The sequence below is a fragment of the Sceloporus occidentalis genome, unplaced genomic scaffold (genome assembly GCF_023333645.1).
Source record: "Sceloporus occidentalis isolate IW3139 unplaced genomic scaffold, rSceOcc1.0.p SCAF_26, whole genome shotgun sequence".
NCBI classification, from domain to species: Eukaryota; Metazoa; Chordata; class Lepidosauria; order Squamata; family Phrynosomatidae; genus Sceloporus; species Sceloporus occidentalis.
In genome coordinates this window covers 13,341,247-13,364,485 of record NW_028317006.1, presented here as the reverse complement: position 1 = coordinate 13,364,485, position 23,239 = coordinate 13,341,247, and the positions used below count along the sequence as shown (strand labels likewise).

The 23,239-nt window shown below is 40.1% G+C and overlaps 1 protein-coding gene across 1 annotated transcript; it reads left to right on the top strand.

The window, feature by feature from the left end:
• Positions 1–1,505: 1,505 nt before the first annotated feature.
• On the top strand, positions 1,506–22,118 carry LOC149300187 (U5 small nuclear ribonucleoprotein 200 kDa helicase-like). The gene is made up of 45 exons (XM_089485638.1): positions 1,506–1,550; positions 2,869–3,032; positions 3,268–3,439; positions 3,661–3,853; positions 4,345–4,400; positions 4,505–4,603; positions 4,693–4,845; positions 5,200–5,299; positions 5,632–5,768; positions 5,855–5,938; positions 6,262–6,435; positions 6,515–6,652; positions 6,841–6,996; positions 7,091–7,261; positions 7,359–7,552; positions 7,737–7,860; positions 8,239–8,388; positions 8,478–8,588; positions 9,023–9,154; positions 9,543–9,731; positions 9,927–10,124; positions 10,239–10,391; positions 11,149–11,229; positions 11,315–11,398; positions 11,915–12,021; positions 12,103–12,221; positions 12,396–12,550; positions 13,021–13,210; positions 13,368–13,541; positions 13,663–13,823; positions 15,486–15,713; positions 16,027–16,218; positions 16,781–16,959; positions 17,038–17,189; positions 17,376–17,484; positions 17,581–17,689; positions 17,785–17,974; positions 18,523–18,687; positions 18,771–18,892; positions 19,540–19,683; positions 19,896–20,072; positions 20,462–20,622; positions 21,037–21,118; positions 21,245–21,337; positions 21,975–22,118. The coding sequence occupies exons 1-45, from the start codon at positions 1,506–1,508 to the stop codon at positions 22,116–22,118; spliced, it is 6,411 nt and encodes a 2,136-aa protein (XP_089341764.1).
• The last annotated feature ends 1,121 nt before the right edge of the window (positions 22,119–23,239 follow it).

Here is a 23,239-nt window from a genome sequence, read left to right as displayed (position 1 = left end):
GTCGCATGTGAACAACACAGTAGAGACTTAAACACTACGTGAAAGCATTGTTCACTTCCAGAACCAAACCCATAGTGTTAGAGGTACTTATATGAATTCTATCTGTAGGAAGCTTTGGTGTTTAGAGCTCAGTTGGATTTGGCTTGTCTCGGTGTGACCTAAATCTACATTATTATTGTAATGTGGAATAAGAAGAGCCCTTCACATTTACACAATCAGTGTGTAGTCCTGAGCAAGTTGATGCGTGGGGTTAAATCTTGTCAATTTTACACGTTTGTTTGCCGTTATGTAAGCAAAAATATATGTATTTAAAATAGGGTGACCAGATGTTTTAGGGGAATTTTCTTTGGGGACAGTTTCCCCGAACGTCACTGAACTCATCATTGGAGTTGTTACAGAAGATAAATGTTAACGGAAACACAAAATAGAAGGGAATAAAAAGGTCACATGACTCACGTCACCCTTGAGATATGTGTAAAAACTTGAAAGATGCTCTTATCACCATAGCGACCAATGAAATGTTCCTGCTGATAAGAGCGCATTGCAAACCAGTATCACATTTGATCTATACGTACTATGATTCGATATTTAAAAGAGATATCGCATAACATGTGGTTTTGATTGTGTTGCTTTTAGATCTCTTAATAATTATTTACATTATATATATATATATATATATATATATATATATATATATATATATACCCCATCAAACCATATATTTTTGACAACAAGACACTCCAGGGCATTTGAAATGGTGGCATTTGTTTGCATTTTAACACTTCCCCTTCACTAATTCCAGCACCAGACTCTGCCAATGTTTGTGAAATCATTTATTTTCTCGGTGGGGGTTTTTCGCACACATTGTATTTCAGGTATAAAGTTACAGCTGCTGGTATACGTCCCTTCAAACAACTCCCGGGTATGTGTTCAGAAACATCTCCTCAGTACAGCGATACCCATCTGGATGAGTTTGTCTAAAGAAAGACTTTATTGTCCTGAAAAAAACAACACCATTTGTGTGGGGTCAGTGAATAAGAAATGATAAAATGACAGCTCAAACAACGTACAATCATTGTCATGAAAACCGGTCTGGTCACGAAGGGGTTAAACTAAATATCTGCAAATTGATTAAAGTGCCCTAAAAGAGATAGCTGTAGATTTTCCTGTAGGGAAAGTGTAAGCTGCTTATCAGGTTGTCACCTAAATGTAGCTATAGGGAAAGTACAATAATGGCACTGAAAGGGTTAAATTAAATTCATTTTTCCAATGCTTGTATACACATATTCTATACACACGTGTGATACACTCATACCAAACAGACACACAGACGATGAGGGCATTGTGAATGTTAAAATGCGCCTCCCAATAAAGTTTTAAATCAAGGGAAAAAAATAACAGGAAGTGCGTTCGTGAACCGGAAGTGGAAGCTGTAAGGCGGAAGTTTCGTCTTCTGCGCGTTGTTTGCCCCGTGAGTGAAGCGAGTTCGGGCAGCAGACGGCAGGATGGCGGATGTAACAGCCCGTAGCTTGCAGTATGAATACAAAGCGGTGAGTATGAATGGATTATAGTAGGGGTTATTAGGTGATAGAATCGTGGCGCGCGGGAACGAGAAAAAGCCACGGAGCCGGTGGCTTGGGGGCAAAGTGTGCACATACGTGTAATGCTGTAGACATAGGAAGACGCCTTTGTAACTTAGATTTGCGGTGTGCAAGGAAGCCTCGTACTATTTGTACAAAATTGCAATTTAAAATGAGGTGATCACCATAACTATGAGTACTTTATGTGTTTAAATATTGGTGCTGGAGGAAAGTTTTTGTATGGCCTTTTGGCTCACACTTGGTGCAATATCTGACCAGTGTGTTGCTCAAAAAAGCCCACACGAAACTGTGAGTGTTCTATTGCACAATGTATGAATATGTATACTATCTGCAGTAAATCTGACAATGGATAACTGATTTTGTTAATAAGGGGCAGTTATCTCATTACATTATACATCATAGGGTTAATGTGCCACCTGTTCGCTGAATAAATTATGACTATGTATGTTTTACATGACTGTCTCTAACGTTCTAACAGTCATTGATTGAAAGTTTAGTTTTCTGTTCCCCCTTCTGGGTATTCTGCGCAGAGGAGCGGTAGGTTTGGGGGAAGAACATTTCAATATATGGTTTTACCGCAGAAGACTGCTTTGCTTTTGCCATCTTTCAAAATGTTAGAAATCTAGGAAGAGCGTCTTGCCTTCATAGGCTAATATCTTTGGTATTTTCCTTGGAACTAGAGAAAAAAATAGCACTTGTCTGTTTTTGTTTGAACATGTATTATTCTGGACCTGAAAATATAAGAATATATACAACAATCTGTGATTTTTATATACATTTTTGATATACAATAATTGTACCGTTGTAACAGGGGTTCTCAGAATATACAAAATCTTTTGTATTCCCATGTTACCAAACCTAAGGTCCATTATTACAAAGGACTTGACTCTGTGACCATCTGGTTGTGTAATCTTTTAAATCTTCCTTCCTAAGTGCATTATACTCTCGTGATGCCTTTCCATTAAAGAAAGAAAACAAACAAAAATAAACCACTTTAACATCATCAACCTGGCAGCTCCAAGTATATTGTGGTTTCAGATCCCCCAACAACAATTTGTTGCATTTTAGTCTCTACTTCAGGGGTCGTTCACTATTGGCGTAACTGTTGAAAAACCGTATGCACTAAAAACACAATTTGTTTAGTGTGTTACATGCAGTCACAGTACTTGTTTAAGTTAAACCATTCACCAAAACACAACTATTTGTCATTTAATAGATTTATTGTATATATGCACATATGAGTAAATATTTTTTTTTCCCTCCACAGAACTCTAACCTTGTACTTCAAGCAGATCGCTCCCTGATAGACAGGACCCGCAGAGATGAACCCACAGGAGAGGTGTTGTCATTGGTGGGGAAACTGGAAGGCACTCGTATGGGTGACAAAGCACAGAAAACCAAACCACAGATGCAAGAAGAGAGACGTGCCAAGTGAGTGGGGCCACGTGTGTGTTTAATGCATTGTAGTTGATTTGCTGTAGCTGCTGGTATTTTGAAACCTGTGTGCAGAAAATTACCATTCCAGAAGGAATAAAACATGAAAATATGGTTTAGTTTACCTTTATATTTAAACTGAGTAGCGTTACCTTTACCCTAACTAAATTTACAGAAACCTATTTGTGGAATTGCTCATTTTTTTATTTTTTTTTTATGTTGTGTACTCCAGGAGGAGAAAGCGAGACGAAGACAGACATGATATTAACAAGATGAAAGGATACACCTTGCTATCAGAGGGCATTGATGAAATGGTTGGAATCATATACAAACCCAAGACCAAGGAGACTCGTGAAACTTACGAAGTGCTCCTCAGCTTTATCCAGGCTGCTCTGGGTGACCAGGTAAAGGTTTTGCGCTTGTGTTTTGTGTTATGCTCCCTAAAGTGAAGTAATAGCAAAAACTAAAACACATTAAATTTGATTTGGAAGGGCTGCAGAGATTTTTTTGTGATTTAAGGGTTGTGGAGCCTTTAGTAGATCATAATACATGTCGCGTTTTGAAAAAAAGTGATGCATTCAAGCACTCCTTGGTTTGCACTGTATTAACTGACTTGTCCCACCAGCCTCGAGATATCCTGTGTGGAGCAGCTGATGAAGTCCTTGCTGTGCTAAAGAATGACAAACTGCGAGACAAGGAAAGAAGAAGGGAGGTGGATCAGCTCCTGGGGCAGACAGATGATACCCGATACCATGTGCTTGTAAACTTGGGAAAAAAGATCTCAGACTATGGTGGCGATAAAGAAATTCAAAATATGGGTGTGTGATAAATAATCTTTGCATTCCACTCGAATCGCTTAAAGGAGAATGTTTGAGTTGTAAAATGCAATAATTGCATAGGTTTTGCCAGCACCACTATTTCTATGATTTAATGTTAATGTTTTCAAATAGTATAGTCCTCCCTGAAAACACCTTTTTCATTGACCTTTATAGCTTATGCATATGTCTTTAGATAATTGTATTCCCATAGCCTGATCCGTAATTTATAACTTTTCATTTCTATTATTTGGCTGATAACCTTTTGGCATTGAGAATTTTTAGTGGCTCTCCCCTGAGTACACAGTAATTAGTAACCCAACGGGGCCTCACGCCAGCGAGGACTGTTAAGATGGCTTGAGTTCATGGTAATCAGAGACCTTGCCCATACAAATGTTCCTGTGGTGCTGGAAACCTTACTAGTTGCAACCCTCTGTACTTATTGGCTCTTTAAATCCTTAATATTCTTTTCTGTGAATATTTTTTTTCTGCAGATGATAACATAGACGAAACATATGGAGTCAACGTGCAGTTTGAATCTGATGAAGAGGTTTGAGACCTAGAAATAAGTCCTACAAACTTGCCACACTGCCAGCCTCCTAATTGTGTGCTGTTAATCACTCACTTTTTTTTTTTTTATTGTATTTCCTTTAGGTAGGGGATGAAGATGTGTATGGAGAAGTACGGGATGATGCATCAGATGATGACATGGAAGGAGATGAAGCTATTGTACAAGGCACACTCTCTGCTAATGTAAGGAAGCCAGTAATAAGGATCTTTTGTGAAGGCGTTTATCTTGTGTCTGCCAGGATGTTTTTAATGTTTGGTTTTAAATTCTTTAGCTTGTAACATCTGGGGAAATCATGAGTTCCAAGAAGAAAGATCTTCATCCTCGGGATATTGATGCCTTTTGGCTCCAGAGACAACTTAGCAGGTTTTATGATGATGCCATTGTGTCTCAGAAGAAAGCAGACGAAGTCCTGGAGATTTTAAAGGTATGTTTGCCTCTACACAATATGATACAGGTATTTAAGCCTTTCAAGACCATAGGGCTGATCCTTTTACATGCTCAAAGTGACCAAGTGGATCAAAGTAAAACGAGGGGAGAGAATTTCTTCTCCCACTGCAAAAATCTTTAAATAAATATTTTTAAAAAATATATGCAAACAACAATTAAACAGTAAAGTCCCCACGACGTCATATACAGTTGGCTTTGCATGGGTCAAGATTGTCTGAATCCACTGGCCCAGATTTTGTGGGTTGTGAATTAACTTATGTTATCCTACAAAATAACCATTGCTTGTATACATCATCCGTTTTACGTCTTTATGATCTTTTTCTTTCTTTAGACTGCAGGTGATGATCGTGAATGTGAAAACCAGCTGGTTTTGTTACTTGGGTTCAATACATTTGATTTCATTAAAATCCTTCGGCAGCACCGTATGATGAGTAAGTAGTCTTTATCTACACACCTGTTTTTTTCCAATCATGTAATTGTTCATGAACAATGTGCTCTTATTTCTGATGCCCAGGAATGTTTTGTACACTGAGTATTTGTAACTGGAAACAGTATACTCAGTTTCCTCAGTTTTAACAAAATATTGTATCTATAATTTCAGCTTTGGGGCTAGTAGTAAAAACCTTTTTGGGAACGCTTACATTTATTCATGGCAAAGTTTTTAATAATTGCCAGTAATTTCGGTTTCGGAATTTACACTTTGCATTTATAAATAGATCATTCTCTATGGTGTCATGTCAATGCCATGTTTTTGCTTTTCCAGTTCTGTACTGTACTCTTCTGGCAAGTGCCCAGAGTGAAGCTGAAAAGGAAAGGATTATGGATAAAATGGATTCCGACCCTGAGCTGTCGAAGTACCTTTATCAGTTGCAAGAAACTGAAAAAGAGGACCTTATTAGGGTAAATTATGTTTATTAAATGAGCATGATGTATTTTCTGAGAGTTGTAGAGTTTTTATTATTAACTCCTGCCTTTTCCAATCCCAGGAGGAGCGCACACGCAGGGAAAGGGTGAGACAGTCTCGAGTGGACACAGATTTGGAGAGCATGGATCTTGAACAGGGAGGAGAGGTGAGAAAATAAGGCTGTTTAATCTTGGGACGTCTAGTTTAGTAAAACTTAATTATACACTTGTAATACATTCATGGCCCTAGATTGTCACCATTGTATGGGATCAAGTGATACAAACACCACAATAAAAAACTGAGGTGTTGCCAGACAATTACCCTAAGGCAAAACACATCCATGTACCAAGTGTGCTGCTGTTAAAAAAAACCCAAAAAAAACCAATGTATTATATGAAAAGTTTTGCAGCTTTGAAACAAATCACAGTATTTAAAAAAAGGAAACAAAAATTTTATTTTATTTTCATTGCTTTTTGTCACCGAAAAAAGGCTTTTACTCCTCGCCAAGCCCTTGATCTGGAGGACTTGGCCTTTGCCCAAGGCAGTCACTTCATGGCCAACAAGCGTTGCCAGCTACCTGATGGTTCCTTTAGGCGCCAGAGGAAAGGATATGAAGAAGTGCATGTGCCTGCATTAAAACCCAAACCTTTTGCTGCTGATGAGGTTAGTGAATATTCTAATTTCCCTCTGTCTTTGGCTGAACTATTTAAAATCGGTGCTAAGACCAATTACTTCCTTTCAGCAACTAGTGGCAGTGGAGAAACTTCCAAAATATGCTCAGGCTGGGTTTGATGGTTTTAAAACACTAAACAGAATCCAAAGCAAACTCTTCAAAACTGCAATGGAGACTGATGAGAACCTACTGCTCTGCGCTCCCACTGTAAGTACATTTTGTGTTAGCTGTGCTCAGTCCGCACTTATGCCCACAGAACCTTTCTTTACTAGCCAGCACAGCCACAAAGCATTACGACATGTGAAGCGGTCCATCGCAAGCTGGTCTTGTTGCGCGTTTCTTAGGAACTTTTATTTATCTTTTATATTCTTTGTTTTTGCCCTTTTGTTTATTAGGGAGCTGGTAAGACAAACGTAGCTCTGATGTGCATGCTCCGGGAGATTGGAAAACACATCAATGTCGATGGTACAATCAATGTAGACAACTTCAAAATTATTTACGTTGCCCCCATGAGGTCCTTGGTACAGGAGATGGTGGGAAATTTCAGCAAGGTGAGTTATTTAATCATGTCTGTTTGGTAAAACATTTTTAGTACTGTAACTTTTTGATTCACTTTTTCCTTTTCTTCCCTTTTCCCTTCCATAGAGATTGTCTACGTATGGGATCAAAGTGTCAGAGTTGACTGGTGATCACCAATTGTGCAAGGAGGAGATTAATGCCACACAGATCATTGTTTGTACTCCAGAGAAGTGGGACATTATTACCCGGAAAGGAGGAGAGAGAACTTACACACAGCTTGTTCGTCTGATCATTCTGGTGAGCATTTATTTGAGTGTTCACTCAGGTGTCTGTCGTGATTGTGTGGTTTATCAATGCTGTGTTAACTTTGCATCCACTCTTTTCTGTTGCACAGGATGAGGTCCACCTGTTGCATGATGATAGAGGCCCTGTACTGGAATCATTAGTGGCTCGTGCTATCCGTAACATAGAGATGACACAAGAAGATGTTCGATTGGTGGGTCTCAGTGCCACGCTGCCTAACTATGAGGATGTGGCCACCTTTCTTCGAGTGGACCCTGCCAAGGGACTCTTCTATTTCGACAACAGGTATAAACAGCACCCTGCTTTATTATAGAACTGCGCATGTTATTATATGCTCTATAATGAGAAGACTGTCAACCTATTAAACACTATGTACCACAATATAAAAACCTTAAAACACACGCTTTGTTACTGAAACTGCATCTGTATTTTTTCTCTTCACCTCTCTCCTTTCTCTCCTCTGCCCCAGTTTTCGTCCTGTGCCCCTGGAACAAACTTATGTTGGTATCACAGAAAAGAAAGCCATCAAACGCTTCCAAATTATGAATGAAATTGTGTATGAGAAGATCATGGAACATGCTGGGAAGAACCAGGTACGTCGATGGTTTATAGCATAGCATTGTGTGTGTAGTTTTTAAGTGGTGTCCCGGTGCTTGAAAGTTAAATTTAAGGGACTGGGTGCTTTGAGTATTTATATTAACGGACACTAAATTACGCAAAGTCTAATCTGTGTATGTACACATGGATAGAGAATTAAATATGATGGCTTTTGGGTTCATATAGTGGTTGAGCATTTCTACTCTGCATCGTGACTTAATGCGGCTTCAACTAAATGGAAAGCATATTGAATGCAACTGGCCAGCAGTTACTAATTGTAACCTTTAATCTTGCATTTGTTTTGTGTTAAGATGGTTGCTGTATGTATGCAGTGTTTGTGTGCAGCTCTGACAGTTGGCCATTTAATTCTCTAGGTACTAGTATTTGTTCACTCCAGAAAGGAAACTGGCAAGACATCTCGGGCGATCAGAGACATGTGCCTAGAGAAAGACACGCTGGGGCTGTTCCTGCGAGAGGGATCTGCCTCCACTGAGGTGTTGCGTACAGAGGCAGAGCAATGCAAAGTAAGAAGCGTTGGGATCTGTGCTTTAAGCTTCCATAGTCCATAAGAGTTGTTGTTGTGTCATACTTGCAAACTTTGCTATTTGTTTAGAATCTAGAACTGAAGGATCTTCTGCCGTATAGTTTTGCTATTCACCACGCTGGAATGAGCCGTGTGGACAGGACTCTGGTGGAGGATCTGTTTGCTGACAAACACATTCAGGTGAGTACACACCTCATGTCCGATTCACTCTATACATGCACAAGATGCGTTTCTATAGCTTGTAAGCAGCAAATTTGCTTATCTACTGCAGGGTAGAGCTTCAGTTAGTGATGTGAGATCCACAATGAAATTACCAATGAGAATTGGACGTAACACTTGGATTATACTGCAAATTTAATGAGCCATATAAAAAGCATTGAACCTAGCATTACCATTCTTGGTAATCAGACCTTGGCAAGAGTGACACTGTGTTGGGGAACATACAGCTAATTGGATACCAAACAATGTCATTAAAACAGTTTTTAACCTGCAAGGGAAAATTAGGATCCTGTTGGCAGCACAAGACTGCCGTATGTAAGCCATAGCAAAATGAAGGTACTGTGATGGGAAGATAACATGAGCTCTAAATGTTGGATGTACTTCTTGGATTTTAGGTTCTGGTGTCCACTGCCACTCTGGCTTGGGGTGTTAATCTCCCAGCTCACACAGTTATTATCAAAGGCACCCAGGTGTATAGCCCAGAGAAGGGACGCTGGACAGAACTGGGGGCCCTGGATATCCTGCAGGTCAGTATGAATGTTGCCATTATTAATGTGTTTATGCAGTGCCATCGTATTCTGCGGTGGTGTGCAATGGATAAAAAGTGCTGATGGGTTAGGAGGATAAGCCTGGCAGCAGCGTTTTTGATGAATTGTAAGGTGGCAAGTCCGCCTGGGTATTTGCTTCTGCTTCTTTTGAATAGCAAGGATGTTTTAAACATAAGGGTCTCTGCTCTTTAACATCAAATGTAAATGTTGTCCTAAGATTCATCTCCCTTTAGACAGCGTAAAGTCCCATCAAACAATCTTCCTCCCAATGCATCAAGAGCGGGAGTTTTTTTGTTTTGTTTTTTTAGCTTTGCAGGTATTTCATGGCTTTTGATAGATTAGTAAACTTCAATCTTCTTCTTTTCAGATGCTTGGAAGAGCTGGGCGTCCGCAGTACGATACAAAAGGCGAGGGAATCCTCATCACATCTCATGGGGAATTGCAGTATTATCTTTCTCTCCTGAACCAGCAGCTGCCTATTGAGAGTCAAGTGATTGCGAAGCTCCCTGACATGCTCAATGCAGAGGCAGTCCTGGGAAATGTTCAAAACGCAAAGGTATCCAACTACAACATGTTTTGTATGTAGGAAAGACGCATATACGCTATACGGCAGGAGTTAGATTAAACATCTTATCTAGAGTTGAGTACATTTAGAAAGGCATGTGAAATCCGACTAAGGGAATTACTTGTTTATAGACGCTGGGTAGTAAGAAGGTTAACACGGTACTTACCGCTTTTCTTTGCACTGTAGGATGCTGTGAACTGGCTGGGTTACACCTACTTATACATCCGAATGTTACGGTCACCCACCTTGTATGGTATTTCCCATGATGACCTCAAATCCGACCCATTGCTGGAGCACAGGCGCCTGGACCTCATTCACACAGCAGCCCTCATGCTAGACAAGAATAATTTGCTTAAATACGACAAGAAGACTGGAAACTTCCAGGTACGAGGCAACCCAACACCTTTAGCCGTTCTCAACCTGTGATGCCATTTTTATTAAAACGCATTGGGCATGTCCTTTAGTAAGGTTTATTGCATACGATCATTTTTTTTTTAGGTGACAGAGCTGGGACGCATCGCCAGTCATTACTATATCACCAATGAGTCAGTACAGACCTACAATCAGCTGCTGAAGCCAACACTCAGTGAGATCGAGATGTTCCGGGTGTTCTCTCTGTCCTCAGAGTTCAAGAACATCACGGTCCGAGAGGTGAGTTGAGCCCAGGGGTTCTGTGAGCTGCGGTGAAAACTCATTGCTGCTAGTAATGAACAGCTTACTACCACCAACAATCCTTTCAACTAGTAGAAATGTGCAGTCATAACATGAGGTAGAGTTAGAACAATCATGGTAAAATGATGCACACATTAGAATTTTTTTTTTGTACATTATTGTCCATCTTGTGTTCTTATGAATAGGCGTTGCATATATGCAGATGCATGCTAACCGATAATTGCATGCTGAATTATTTGTACACAGATGTAAAAGGCTGCAGTGATGGTTTTTATGGGATCCAAGTTACTGACCTAAGCTAACAAACAGTATATCCTGAATTCAACGGTGGGATGTGCAGACATCAATAAGAAAGCATAGCGGGAATGTTTCAAAGGAGGGGAAATTCTAGTCAATAGGTCATTACCTAAAATTTAAGAGGTTCGGTAGCATAAAAAAAGTTTTCATTTACTGAAAGAACAGCCTCCCAGCTAAAGTGGTAGAGGCTAGTACAGTGAGAGAATTCAAACATGCATGAGATTATGGCGTTCCTTAACCCCTTAAGGACAATGGGCGGTCCCTAAACCCATTGGAAACCATGTATTTTGAGCCCGTACATGTACGGGCTTTGTCATTAAGGGGTTAATCTAAGACAAGATCAAGGACTGATTTAAATTTGAGGATTAGATTTGATGGACCAAATGGTTCTTATGTGCTGCCAAATTCTACAGCGAAATTCTGTTTATTTATCATACAGGAGGAAAAACTGGAACTACAAAAGCTCCTAGAGAGAGTTCCAATCCCTGTGAAGGAGAGTATAGAGGAGCCAAGCGCTAAGGTGAGACTTTAATAATCTATAGGCGGTGTTATAGTGTCAGCAATAGATATTATGAGACTGACCACTGCTCCTTCGCTCCCTTCAGATCAACGTCCTTCTCCAAGCCTTCATCTCTCAACTAAAACTTGAAGGGTTTGCTTTGATGGCCGACATGGTGTATGTTACTCAGGTACTTTTACCGCTGGTTTTATTGTGTTTTATGAAAGACATGATTAAATGTTTATTCATTGAACAAATTGTGTGTTTTCCATATTGTATACTGGGCAACAAGAGCAATAACTGGGGACTCTAGACTATGACTTAGCTGCTATTTTTTAACCTTAATCTATTTACATAAAATGTAGGCCAGTGAACAATAAAGAAAAAGTAACACGCTGGGTGAGGTTGTTTGAAAATGCTATTGTTCGTATTCAGTAGGGTTGACCTTGGGTTATACTTCATTACTCACCAACTGTATTGTACGTTTAGATTGTAGTTTATAGGCATAAACACTGCAAGGACTTTTCGGTGAGTTACCTGGCAGAGAAGACCTTTAAGCCTAGAGGAGCCATAGAGATTTACCACTTGAGTAGTGCTAAAATACCCAGATTAACAAAACGGTCACAAAGGTGTTCCCTGTGTTTTTTTTTTTTTGTTTTAAATATTACTGGCTGTCCTATCTACATCCGCCTCCTAATTTTCGCAGTCTGCCGGACGTCTCATGCGAGCGATATTTGAAATCGTCTTGAACAGAGGATGGGCTCAACTCACAGACAAGACACTGAACCTCTGCAAAATGATAGACAAGAGAATGTAAGAACCATACAATCTGCTGTTTGTCCTCATCCTCCGGTGCATTTTGTATGATGATCAGATGCATTTTTGTTGTCCCAGGTGGCAGTCCATGTGTCCACTGCGTCAGTTTAAGAAGCTCCCAGAGGAAGTGGTAAAGAAGATTGAGAAGAAGAATTTTCCCTTTGAACGCCTGTATGACTTGAACCACAATGAGATAGGTAAATGACCCAGATTTTGTTTTCCATATGCAAAAGTCATCATGCTTATGTCGGACATCTTCCTTTGAACGCTCACTCACCTTTCTGCTGCATTGCCCCTTTTTTTATGCCGTATTTTCTCTTTTATGGAGTATGGTGCTAAGTAGTTTTGTTTTCTTTGCTTCTTTCTAAAAGGTGAACTTATCCGCATGCCAAAAATGGGCAAAACCATTCACAAGTATGTGCACTTGTTTCCCAAGCTGGACCTCTCTGTGCACCTGCAGCCCATCACACGTTCCACGCTCAAAGTGGAGCTCACGATAACCCCGGACTTTCAGTGGGATGAGAAGGTGAGACGTTGCATTTTATTTATTCTGTTGTTCAGCCCTGAACGTTTTCGTTTCTTCCTCATCCTGCAAATCCCTTGGTGTCAGTTGTTTCAATGTTGGTTCAATTATTTTCAGGATGATTAAGTCAAGTTTGGTACATTTGAAGTACAGATAGCGCTCTCTTTGGGGTGGAACAGCTTAGCCTACAAAACAAAATATCTTAATATATATTGTCAGAAGTGTTAATTGTTTCCTTCATACTAATTGAATTTATCCTCAGTCACCCTAACTTAATTGTAAAAAAAAAAATGGTTTTGAATGCTGGAATTGAAGCATTCAAAAAAAATAAAAATATTTTTTTTTGCTTTTTTTTTTAAATAGCGCAAAGTGTCATAGCTTTTCATCACGCTAACATTACCAGTAACTATGTAATATATGTGAATGTGTCCGTATAGTTTGTTGAGTCTCATTAAACGGCGTGCTTTCCTCAGGTTCATGGCTCCTCCGAAGCTTTCTGGATCTTGGTGGAAGACGTGGACAGTGAAGTCATTCTGCACCACGAGTACTTTCTCCTGAAGGCAAAATACGCCCAAGATGAGCACCTTGTAACGTTCTTTGTTCCCGTCTTTGAGCCTTTGCCTCCGCAGTACTTCATTCGAGTCGTGTCCGATCGCTGGCTGTGTAAGTGGATAAATGTCGGTTAATCTAAGTCTGCAACTCCTTTTAGAGTATTACGTATTCCTCGGCGAGATTGAGAATTGCATTAAATGCATTGAAATACAGTAATATGCATGTTACAAAGCATCTGAGGAAGAATTGCTCTCAATTGCTTTTTCAGCCTGTGAGACGCAACTGCCGGTCTCTTTTCGCCACTTGATACTGCCAGAGAAGTACCCGCCACCCACAGAGCTGCTGGACCTGCAACCCCTGCCCGTGTCTGCCCTGAGAAACAGTTCCTTCGAGAGCTTGTACCAGGACAAATTCCCTTTCTTTAACCCTATCCAGACCCAAGGTGCGTTACTTGATGCCTTATAAAATAAAATGTGTATACAATTTCTCCCTATACTATGCCAGAGATCCATATCCTCACCTTGTTGTTGTGAGTTAACACTTTGCCTTCTCCTTCTCTACAGTCTTTAACACCGTGTACAATAGCGATGACAATGTTTTCGTGGGAGCTCCCACTGGAAGCGGAAAGACCATTTGTGCCGAGTTTGCTATCCTAAGAATGTTACTGCAGAACTCTGAGGGACGCTGCGTCTATATAACACCTATGGAGGCCCTGGCAGAGCAGGTATACACTCAATATGCAGTTTAATGTGCTGGAAATGCGTTTATTTGTAGTGAGAAATCTCTCACCGGTCACTGAAATCTCTTTGGGGTAGAACAGCCTATCCCACAAACTACTGTAATTTCTATTATCTTCAGCAGTATCTGTCAGAAGTGACAGTTGTTTCCTTCATGCAGCAGTTTCCATGCTTCTGCTCTTGTCACCTTGATAAACGTTATGGCAGTTGTGGTCAAACTATAGAACAGTTCTAGATGTCCTTCTTCCGATATGCCAATTAGATCAAACAGACCATACAGTGCCTATGCTGCATTCACCCCTTCGGCAATGTTACCTTTGCCCTAGGCCTACCGTCACATATAGCATGCTTTATAGAGAAGCGGAAATCATGTCAATATAAATATATATATTATTCCTCTCCAAATAACTAATGTGAATGTATGCATGTAGTATGAGAACTAGTGAAGCTCATTGCTAATGGCTATGCCCAGTGTCCTGACTACATCCTCCATAATCCCCTTCCAGATGCCCACGGGCCTTTTATTCCTACAGCAACCACTATCCTGCCAAAGATCCATGAAAGAAATGTGTTTTACGCTCTACTAGTTTAATTTTGTTTTGCAATTCCTCCTGTGTCATATTGGATCTTTCTTTTGATTTAACTTTTAATATTTCTTTTTTTCCCCATCAAATTATCCTGACATTTTCTCTGAGCCCACTCCTTTCCCTCTTTGAAAGTACACAGCAGAGTTTGTTCTTTGCAAAATGCCTCCTACCTTCTTCCGAACGCTGAGAACTTTGTTTCTCTAATGCTTTCTTCCCCACTGGAGATCTGGCATGATGTTCGGCAATCATTACCAGTCTTACTTGAAGCAGTTAAGAGTTTTTTTCCTGCATAATTTCTATTTGTTTGAGTTGTTCTAAGAAAACAGTACACCGTTAATATATCCTCCCACACCTCCTCTCCATCAATCTCATTATCCCATTACATACTTTTTTGTGCCTTCATTAGCTGTAACAACTGCCTGTAAGATGTGAGCTGTGATTCATTTATGTAAATATATTCTCATAATAGATGACAAGCCTCATGCTTTGTTTTGTTTTCCCTTTTCAAGAAAGGACATTCTGGTTCTATAGCTAAATATATGTGTGTGTATATGTATGTATATATGTATATATATATATATATGTATATATATGTATGTATGTATGTATGTATATATATATATATATATATATATATATATATATATATATATATATATATATATATATATATATACTGTGCGTGGAACTAAAATCTAGCCATGTTATCGCCTCCAAACCCTCCATCGTTACCAATTGTTGGGGAACAAAATAAAAGGGTCCCGGCAAAGGCATAGGCGGACGTGATTTAAACTGTGCAGGGTATATTGGGTTATCGCCTTCTATCAACGCGCAGGTCGAGTTAATCGGCCCATGCCCAATTACAGATAAAGCGAATGCCATTCCGTGAACAATTACTACCGCCATTGGTATTAAAACGGGAATCCATCCCCTAAACAAAATTGGGGGAATGTGAGTTAAAAATGCTGCTTTGTTACATTTGGTTTTTTTTATTCCACATTGGGCTGATTTCCTGCTTATTTACGGATGTGTTTTCTTGCGTGTTATCTCTTCCAACGCCAGGTTTTCATGGACTGGTTTGAGAAGTTCCAGGAGAGGCTGTACAAGAAAGTTGTTCTGCTGACTGGCGAGACCAGCACAGACTTGAAGCTGCTGGGCAAGGGGAATATTATCATCAGTACGCCGGAGAAATGGGACATCTTATCACGCCGGTGGAAGCAGCGCAAGAACGTGCAGAACGTCAGTCTGTTCATTGTCGACGAGACTCACCTTATAGGTGGAGCCAATGGGGTAAGGGCGTCCAAAGAAGCCGTGGCTCTCCTTTTGGGCTTTTATATATTCATTTACTTGCTCTTCAGTCTTGATGTTGAAGGGTATCTTCGGCGTTAAAGGACCATAGGCATTTGTTAAAGCTTTCCTGTTTAAGGAGATTACATTTTTTTATTTAAGATCTAATATTCTAGAACAAGTGTAACCAAGTGTTAATCAGCCTCTGTTGAGAAAAAGGCCTCCATATTATCTAGAATTTATACCTAATCTAATAAGTGTAGTAGAAACAATATCAGTTGTTGATGTCCTCTTATGGTCTTTTGTTTCATTGCAGCCTGTGTTGGAGGTGATCTGCTCTCGAATGCGCTACATCTCTTCTCAGATTGAGAGGCCAATCCGAATTGTGGCCCTCAGCTCCTCCCTCTCCAATGCAAAGGATGTGGCTCATTGGCTGGGCTGCAGTGCCACTGCTACATTCAATTTCCACCCCAACGTGAGGCCTGTTCCGCTAGAGCTGCATATACAGGTAGGTTTTTGTGTGTTTGCGTGTGCTGATCTTCCAGGATTTAGGTAGCTTGAAGCACATTGGGTGTAAATGTTATTTATTTATATATATATATATATATATATATATAAATACATTTTTATTTTATTTTTTTGCTTATTTTTAGTATTGGGCTAATATTTTTGGTAAAATTTATCTCTTAAGGAAAAGGCAAACTACCTAAAAACAGGAAAAGTCCAGGGGTGCCAGCATAAAAATAAATGTTACATACCAACACTGGAACGCACAGCCCTGCAGCTTCTTGCTTTACCATGTTTTCTGTTCTCCCTGGGAGCGGCATTGGCTTGGTCACAGTGCATGAATGTCACAGTGCATGAATGTCAAAAAAAATAAATGAAAATTACACTCTGGAGAAAGGAGGCATTATATGATTGCCTATCTAGCATTATGTGCCCTCCATAAATAAAGTGCACTGCATTTTTAAAACAAAATCATTCAGTTTTGTCAAATAGGCTGACAACTTTTAAAATGGTCTAGACAAGCGACACAAAGTTCTTAAACACGTTTGCTCTCTCAATCCTAGGGCTTCAATATCAGTCATACACAGACCAGGCTACTCTCTATGGCGAAGCCAGTATACCATGCTATCGTGAAGCACTCGCCCAAGAAACCAGTTATTGTCTTTGTTCCATCTCGGAAACAGACGAGGCTTACAGCCATTGACATACTCACTACTTGTGCATCCGACGTTCAGCAGCAGAGGTAGGTGGAAAGTGAGCTGTGAGTTTTGAGGTAGTTTTACGGTTGTTCAGGAATGACATTATTTGTTTCCTTTCACAGGTTTCTGCACTGCACAGAGAAGGATCTGACTCCATATTTAGAAAAGTTAAGTGATGGCACTCTAAAGGAGACACTTCTGAATGGAGTGGGTTATCTACACGAAGGGCTTTCCTCCCTGGAGAGACGCATTGTGGAACAGCTCTTCAGTACAGGTAAGCGCTAGCAGCCGCGTCTCTGGTCAGTCTTACTTGTTCTCATAATTGTTTGCTTAATCTGAACGTTAGGCATATTCTCCATTCTGTGCTCTCTGATATTCGGCTTTGAGAAGAATTTAAGGAAAACATTGACGCTGTTTTGTATCATCGTAGTTGTCATCTTATTTTTTTTTTTTCCGACAGGTGCTGTGCAGGTGATTGTGGCTTCTCGCAGCCTCTGCTGGGGTCTGAACATTGCTGCTCACTTGGTAATCATCATGGACACACAGTATTATAACGGCAAGATTCACGCGTAAGTATTGCTGGCCTTGGAACATTTTTATTTTTGTATAATATGATAAAATATATGATAATATATGAAATCTAATAATTCTCTCGCTCTTTACAGGTATGTGGACTACCCCATATATGATGTCCTCCAGATGGTAGGCTATGCAAACCGTCCATTGCAAGATGACGAGGGTCGCTGTGTCATTATGTGTCAAGGATCAAAGAAGGTGAGAAGGATGTTTCTTACCAATTTATCATTGTTTTTTGGGGGGGGGTTATTTTTTAATAGAATGCTAATGTATCTTGCTTGTGGATATCACAGGATTTCTTCAAAAAGTTCCTTTATGAACCGCTGCCTGTAGAATCTCATCTGGACCATTGCATGCATGACCACTTTAATGCCGAGATTGTTACCAAGACCATTGAGAACAAGCAAGATGCAGTGGATTACTTGACCTGGACGTTCCTCTACAGACGTATGACCCAGAACCCCAACTATTACAATCTACAGGGTGAGAAGTGTTCCTTGATGTTTCTGTATTTTAGAAATATGTGCTTTGAGGTGTGAGCTGCAGATGGTTGAGCGTAAAATAATACAAAGCCCATGTTCACACTTTCAAAGAGCACCAATCACCCCATTTGCCTTTCTAGCGTGTTTGTGAAGGTTTTGTCCAACATAACAGAGCTGACAATTTAGTTACTAAACGTAAAGCTCCTGTTAGCAGCGTCATCTGCTTTTTCTGTGAGAAAAACCAATAGCTGAGGGTAGATCTTACACAGAGGTCTAGTGGTCCTGTACCATGACACACACAATGTATAGATAAAGCCACTTGTTTTGTTCTGCCTCGTCTTTGCTGTCTTTACTTCTTTAATGCATCTTTAAACCTTTTCCAGTCCTTTTTGAAATGTTTTTGTTCTGATTCACTGATACTTAAAAAATACAGCTCATCATTCCTCCTACTGTGTTTTTCTGTGGATCTGTTTTTTTGTACTTTCTCGTGTCTTTCGTTTACTTTTTCCTGTTTGGAAATTTGGTTCTCAATCTCTTTGCTTTTCCCAGGGGTCTCTCACAGACACTTGTCAGATCATCTGTCTGAAGTTGTTGAGCAGACTCTAAGTGACCTGGAGCAGTCTAAATGTATCAGCATAGAGGACGAGATGGACGTTGCGCCACTCAATCTGGGAATGATTGCTGCCTATTACTACATCAACTATACCACCATAGGTGAGCAATCGGCCTTCTTCTTTTCACTTGCAGCTGCCCTCGCTTTATTTCTCTCTGTTAATCCTTGTCTTCCCTACCCCCAGAGCTCTTCAGTATGTCTCTTAACGCCAAGACAAAGGTCCGGGGTCTGATAGAAATCATCTCTAATGCGGCAGAGTACGAGAGCATTCCTATCCGGCACAGAGAGGACAGCCTCCTCCGACAGGTAAGACTGATGTGCTTTCCTGCTTTTCTCCTTGGTATTCATGCTAAACATTCTGCTTTTAATTCATTGATTATCAGAAACAAAACTAGAGAAGATCATAAATATGCATCGCCAACTGTGCAAGCATTCTACTTTTTCAGGGGAATTTGAAACTCTTATAGACCTTTTGACAGGCTTTGCACTCTTATCTCTACAAGACTCTTCTGCTGCGTGGTTTTCTATAATATGATTTGTTCCGGCATCTTTTCTCTCCTTCTGCAAGCATTCTGTCCCATCCCTTCTTTACTGCTTGATTTTTGTACATTCCTGTGTATTTATATAAAAAACATTCTGAAGCATGCTATTGAAGTCTATGTGGGTACTGCTGGAATACGCTTTTTGCCTTCATAAATGACATAATTTAGATTGTGAAAGACAATATAAGAATTATGCCATAATACAAACTACTGCAAGGAATTAAAGGTCCTGAGATATAACATGAAGAGTACTTAATAAGACAAAGGATGCTATGCATTTTCAAGAATAGCAAAATATTGTCGGTGAATGTGAGCAGATCAGTAACTAAGCTTCTGAAACACTGTGTCATTTTATTTTTATGAAAGTTATGAAATATAAACTTATTCCATTAAAATTTGTTTTTGTCCCAGCTGGCACAGAAGGTACCTCACAAGCTTACCAACCCCAAGTTCAATGACCCGCATGTGAAGACCAATCTGCTTCTTCAGGCTCATCTGTCGCGCATGCAGCTTAGCGCAGAACTTCAGTCTGACACAGAGGAGATCCTCGGCAAGGTGAGGACTGCGCAAGAGAACTTTAAACTGTAGTGAATCGGTACATTGATACATTGCACTGCTGCAGCATAATCTTAAATAGAACAATTACCAGTCATCAAGGCACATTCCATTACAAATGATGGAGTTGATGAGCTGTGTTTCATTAATTGGTAAATACAGCAAGTGCTGTGGTTCAGACACTGCTAATAATAATGTCTTTTCCCCACTAGGCCATTCGACTCATCCAAGCGTGTGTGGATGTCCTGTCCAGTAATGGCTGGCTTAGCCCCGCGCTGGCTGCTATGGAGCTGGCGCAGATGGTGACACAGGCCATGTGGTCCAAGGACTCCTATCTGAAACAGCTGCCTCATTTCAGCTCTGAACACATTAAGAGATGCACGGACAAGGTAACGCTCTGTTCCATGTGGCCGCTGTAAAGCAATTGACCGCATACTACGGTAAAATGGGTGCCTGCGTTCGAATATATAAATGTTCCACGTACCCAGCTCTTCCACCAATTACCTGTTTTCTTTAGGTGAAAAGCATTTTGTCCATTTTGAGAACTTGTTTAATGGGATTAACACTGGAAGAAGCTTAACGTAAGAGCAGTGGAAAAAATCTCTTTGAAATGATCAATTCAAGTCCATGTTTATATTGGCATGTATGAATTCAGTAAAATGCTCAATAGATTTATTGGATTTAATGGATTTTTTTTCCTGATGTTATATGTGACCAATGATAACATTGGCGGCCACTGTGCCTGAACTAACTTGAGCCCTGTCTTTATGCTTTCCAGGGAGTGGAGAGTGTCTTCGATATTATGGAAATGGAGGATGATGAGCGCACAGAGCTGCTGCAGCTCGGCGATATGCAGATGGCCGACGTGGCGCGGTTCTGTAACCGCTACCCCAACATTGAGCTGTCTTATGAAGTGGCAGACAAGGATTGTATCAGGAGGTAAGAGGACGAGCGAGAACATGTTTGAGTTTCTTGACCGTATCTGTAGGGTCAGCTAGGTATAGAAATACTAATAGATTGGCAGCCGATACTGATAAATGCTGGAAAGCTTCTTAACCTTTCTTTTTCTGTTGGCATCTGCCCCAAAGTTTGTTTGTTTTTCAAAGGGTTAAACAAAATCCTCAAGATTGTAAGCTTGTGAGCTGGGCTCTCCTAATGTATCGGTTTCTCTTAGTCTGTCAGTTCTCGTCTTGTCATTCCCCTTGAATATATGTATTGTATTAAGCGCCGCGTAGATTGTTGGTGCTATATAAATATAAAAATAATATGAAGCCTCAATAGCTTTGGACTGCAGACAGGACCGTGTAGCGTGGGTGAGGTCAGGTGTCTAATTCTGATTCTTTTCTGTCTCAGTGGTGGAGCTGTTGTGGTTCTCGTGCAGCTGGAGAGAGAAGAGGAGGTTACGGGACCCGTCATCGCTCCCCTTTTCCCCCAGGTATGTCAAGCGCCGTGTATCTTTCATATTAATATTTCCAATAGCTTCATTCTGTGTTGAAACGGCAAGAAATGTACGATAAAAAAAAAAAAAAGACGCTTACAAGAATCTGTTCTTTGTCCACAGAAACGTGAGGAAGGCTGGTGGGTTGTGATTGGAGATGCCAAGTCTAACAGCTTGATTTCCATCAAGAGGCTGACTTTGCAGCAGAAAGCCAAGGTGAGGCGTTTGAAGCTGAAATAACGATATTTAGCTTCTATCGGGAAGGTCCAGTGGAATCGGCTATGTGCCTTCCCCTGTCGCATATTAAATGGCAGAAAGAAACCAACTTTGCCCGTCTAGTCTGACCTTTTTAAATGATCAACTTATTAACTGTTGAGCATAGTTTTATGCACGTTGCAAACTTTCCTAAATTAAGTCACTGTTTGCCTGTGCCACTTCCACTGGAAGGCTGTTCTGGGCATCTGCTACCCTTTGTACTGTAATTATTTGCAGCTCTGACAGTTTTCTTCTATACGTATGAACTTATTTTTATAAATATTTATTTATTTTTGCTTTTAAGTCCGTTTCTTTCAGACCCGTTTGTAGGATAATTTGTTACATAAGTAATAAAGGATATTTTTAAGTGGCTTCTATAAATTTCCTGAATGTTGGCTATCTTATAGCTGAAGCATTAATATGCAGCTAAATGTTCTGTATCTTTTAAATATAATGATATTTGCATTCTATGGGAGTATAAGAAAAATGAATTGATAATGCTTGGGGCAAGCAGGGTCTTTTCTGAAAGAGATCAGGTACCGTATCTGCAAACATTTATTCTTTATTAACATCAAATCCACTTATTCTCATTTTACAGGTAAAGCTGGATTTTGTGGCACCTGCTACAGGAGGCCACAACTACACCCTTTATTTCATGAGCGATGCTTATATGGGCTGCGACCAAGAGTATAAGTTCAGCGTGGACGTGAAGGAGGCCGAGAGCGACAGCGATTCCGATTAGAAGAAATGTTCAGACATCCTGGTGAAGGAGACGTTAGCCTGCGTCATAAGTATACATGCGCCGGGGAGACTAATCTCTTATTTACTAGTCTCTTGGATATTGGTTATAACAAGATTTTAGTCCAGCTTTTTTTCCTTTTATTTTCATTGGTCGCTGTATATAGTGCCTATCAGGTATATATCTGACCTACGGGTGAGGTAGATTGCGCATGTATCTGGGACACATCAGAAGCACTGTGGGTTCTTTGTCAAATGAATAAAGCACATGGTCATATTGTTCGTTTCTTGTTCCCAAAATAAAAATTTGTTTTTTGTAATTTATCTTGTGTATTGTTTTTAATTATGACAAATGTCTGTAATGTTCTAGTCACGTGGGAAAGTAATCTCATCCTGGGGTGGCAACATTGTAAATTCCTTACAGGGACTGAGTCTTCGGTAACTGGTAGAGGAGCCAACAAGTAAGGAGGCTGTTTTTGGATTTAGTGTTTACAAACGGAGACTTGATTTTGGATGGCACTGTAGGAAAGCGTTTGGCTTCCAGTGATTATCAATCTGTGTGATTAATGTAAGGAGAGAGGTTGAAATGTACGGGTTGAAACAGTAAAACCAAGCTTTATGATTTTGGAAAGGCAGGTTTTTCTATTATGGAAAGATTTGTAGGTGAGTCGTGGTCTGGATATTTTTAGACAGTACATGAGAAATTTAACTATTTAAGAGATGTTCTGCTAAAGGCAGCAGAACATTACATTCAACTTGTTAGACTAAAAGAAAAGGGAAACCTCTGTTGGTCCTTCCAAGATGTGGCAAATATATTACAGGAGAAACCATAAATGAGGAAGATGGGAGCGAAGATAAAGCTAATCTTAGGGAGGCAATGTGCATTATTAGATGTGCCAAACAAAACACGGAGGAGAAAATTGCCAGAAAATCTAAACATTTGAAGCGAAGCCAATTCAAAACTGATAGCTGAAACCTGAACTTACACCGTAGGTGGTTGTAAGCCATCATTAATTCTGGATTTTCTTCAGGATAGCGTTAAAGGGTAAGGACAAGAAGATGCATTACAACCTTTCAACTTATACCAGGATCAGAACCTTTTCCAGATCCTCGAGTATCTAAGCC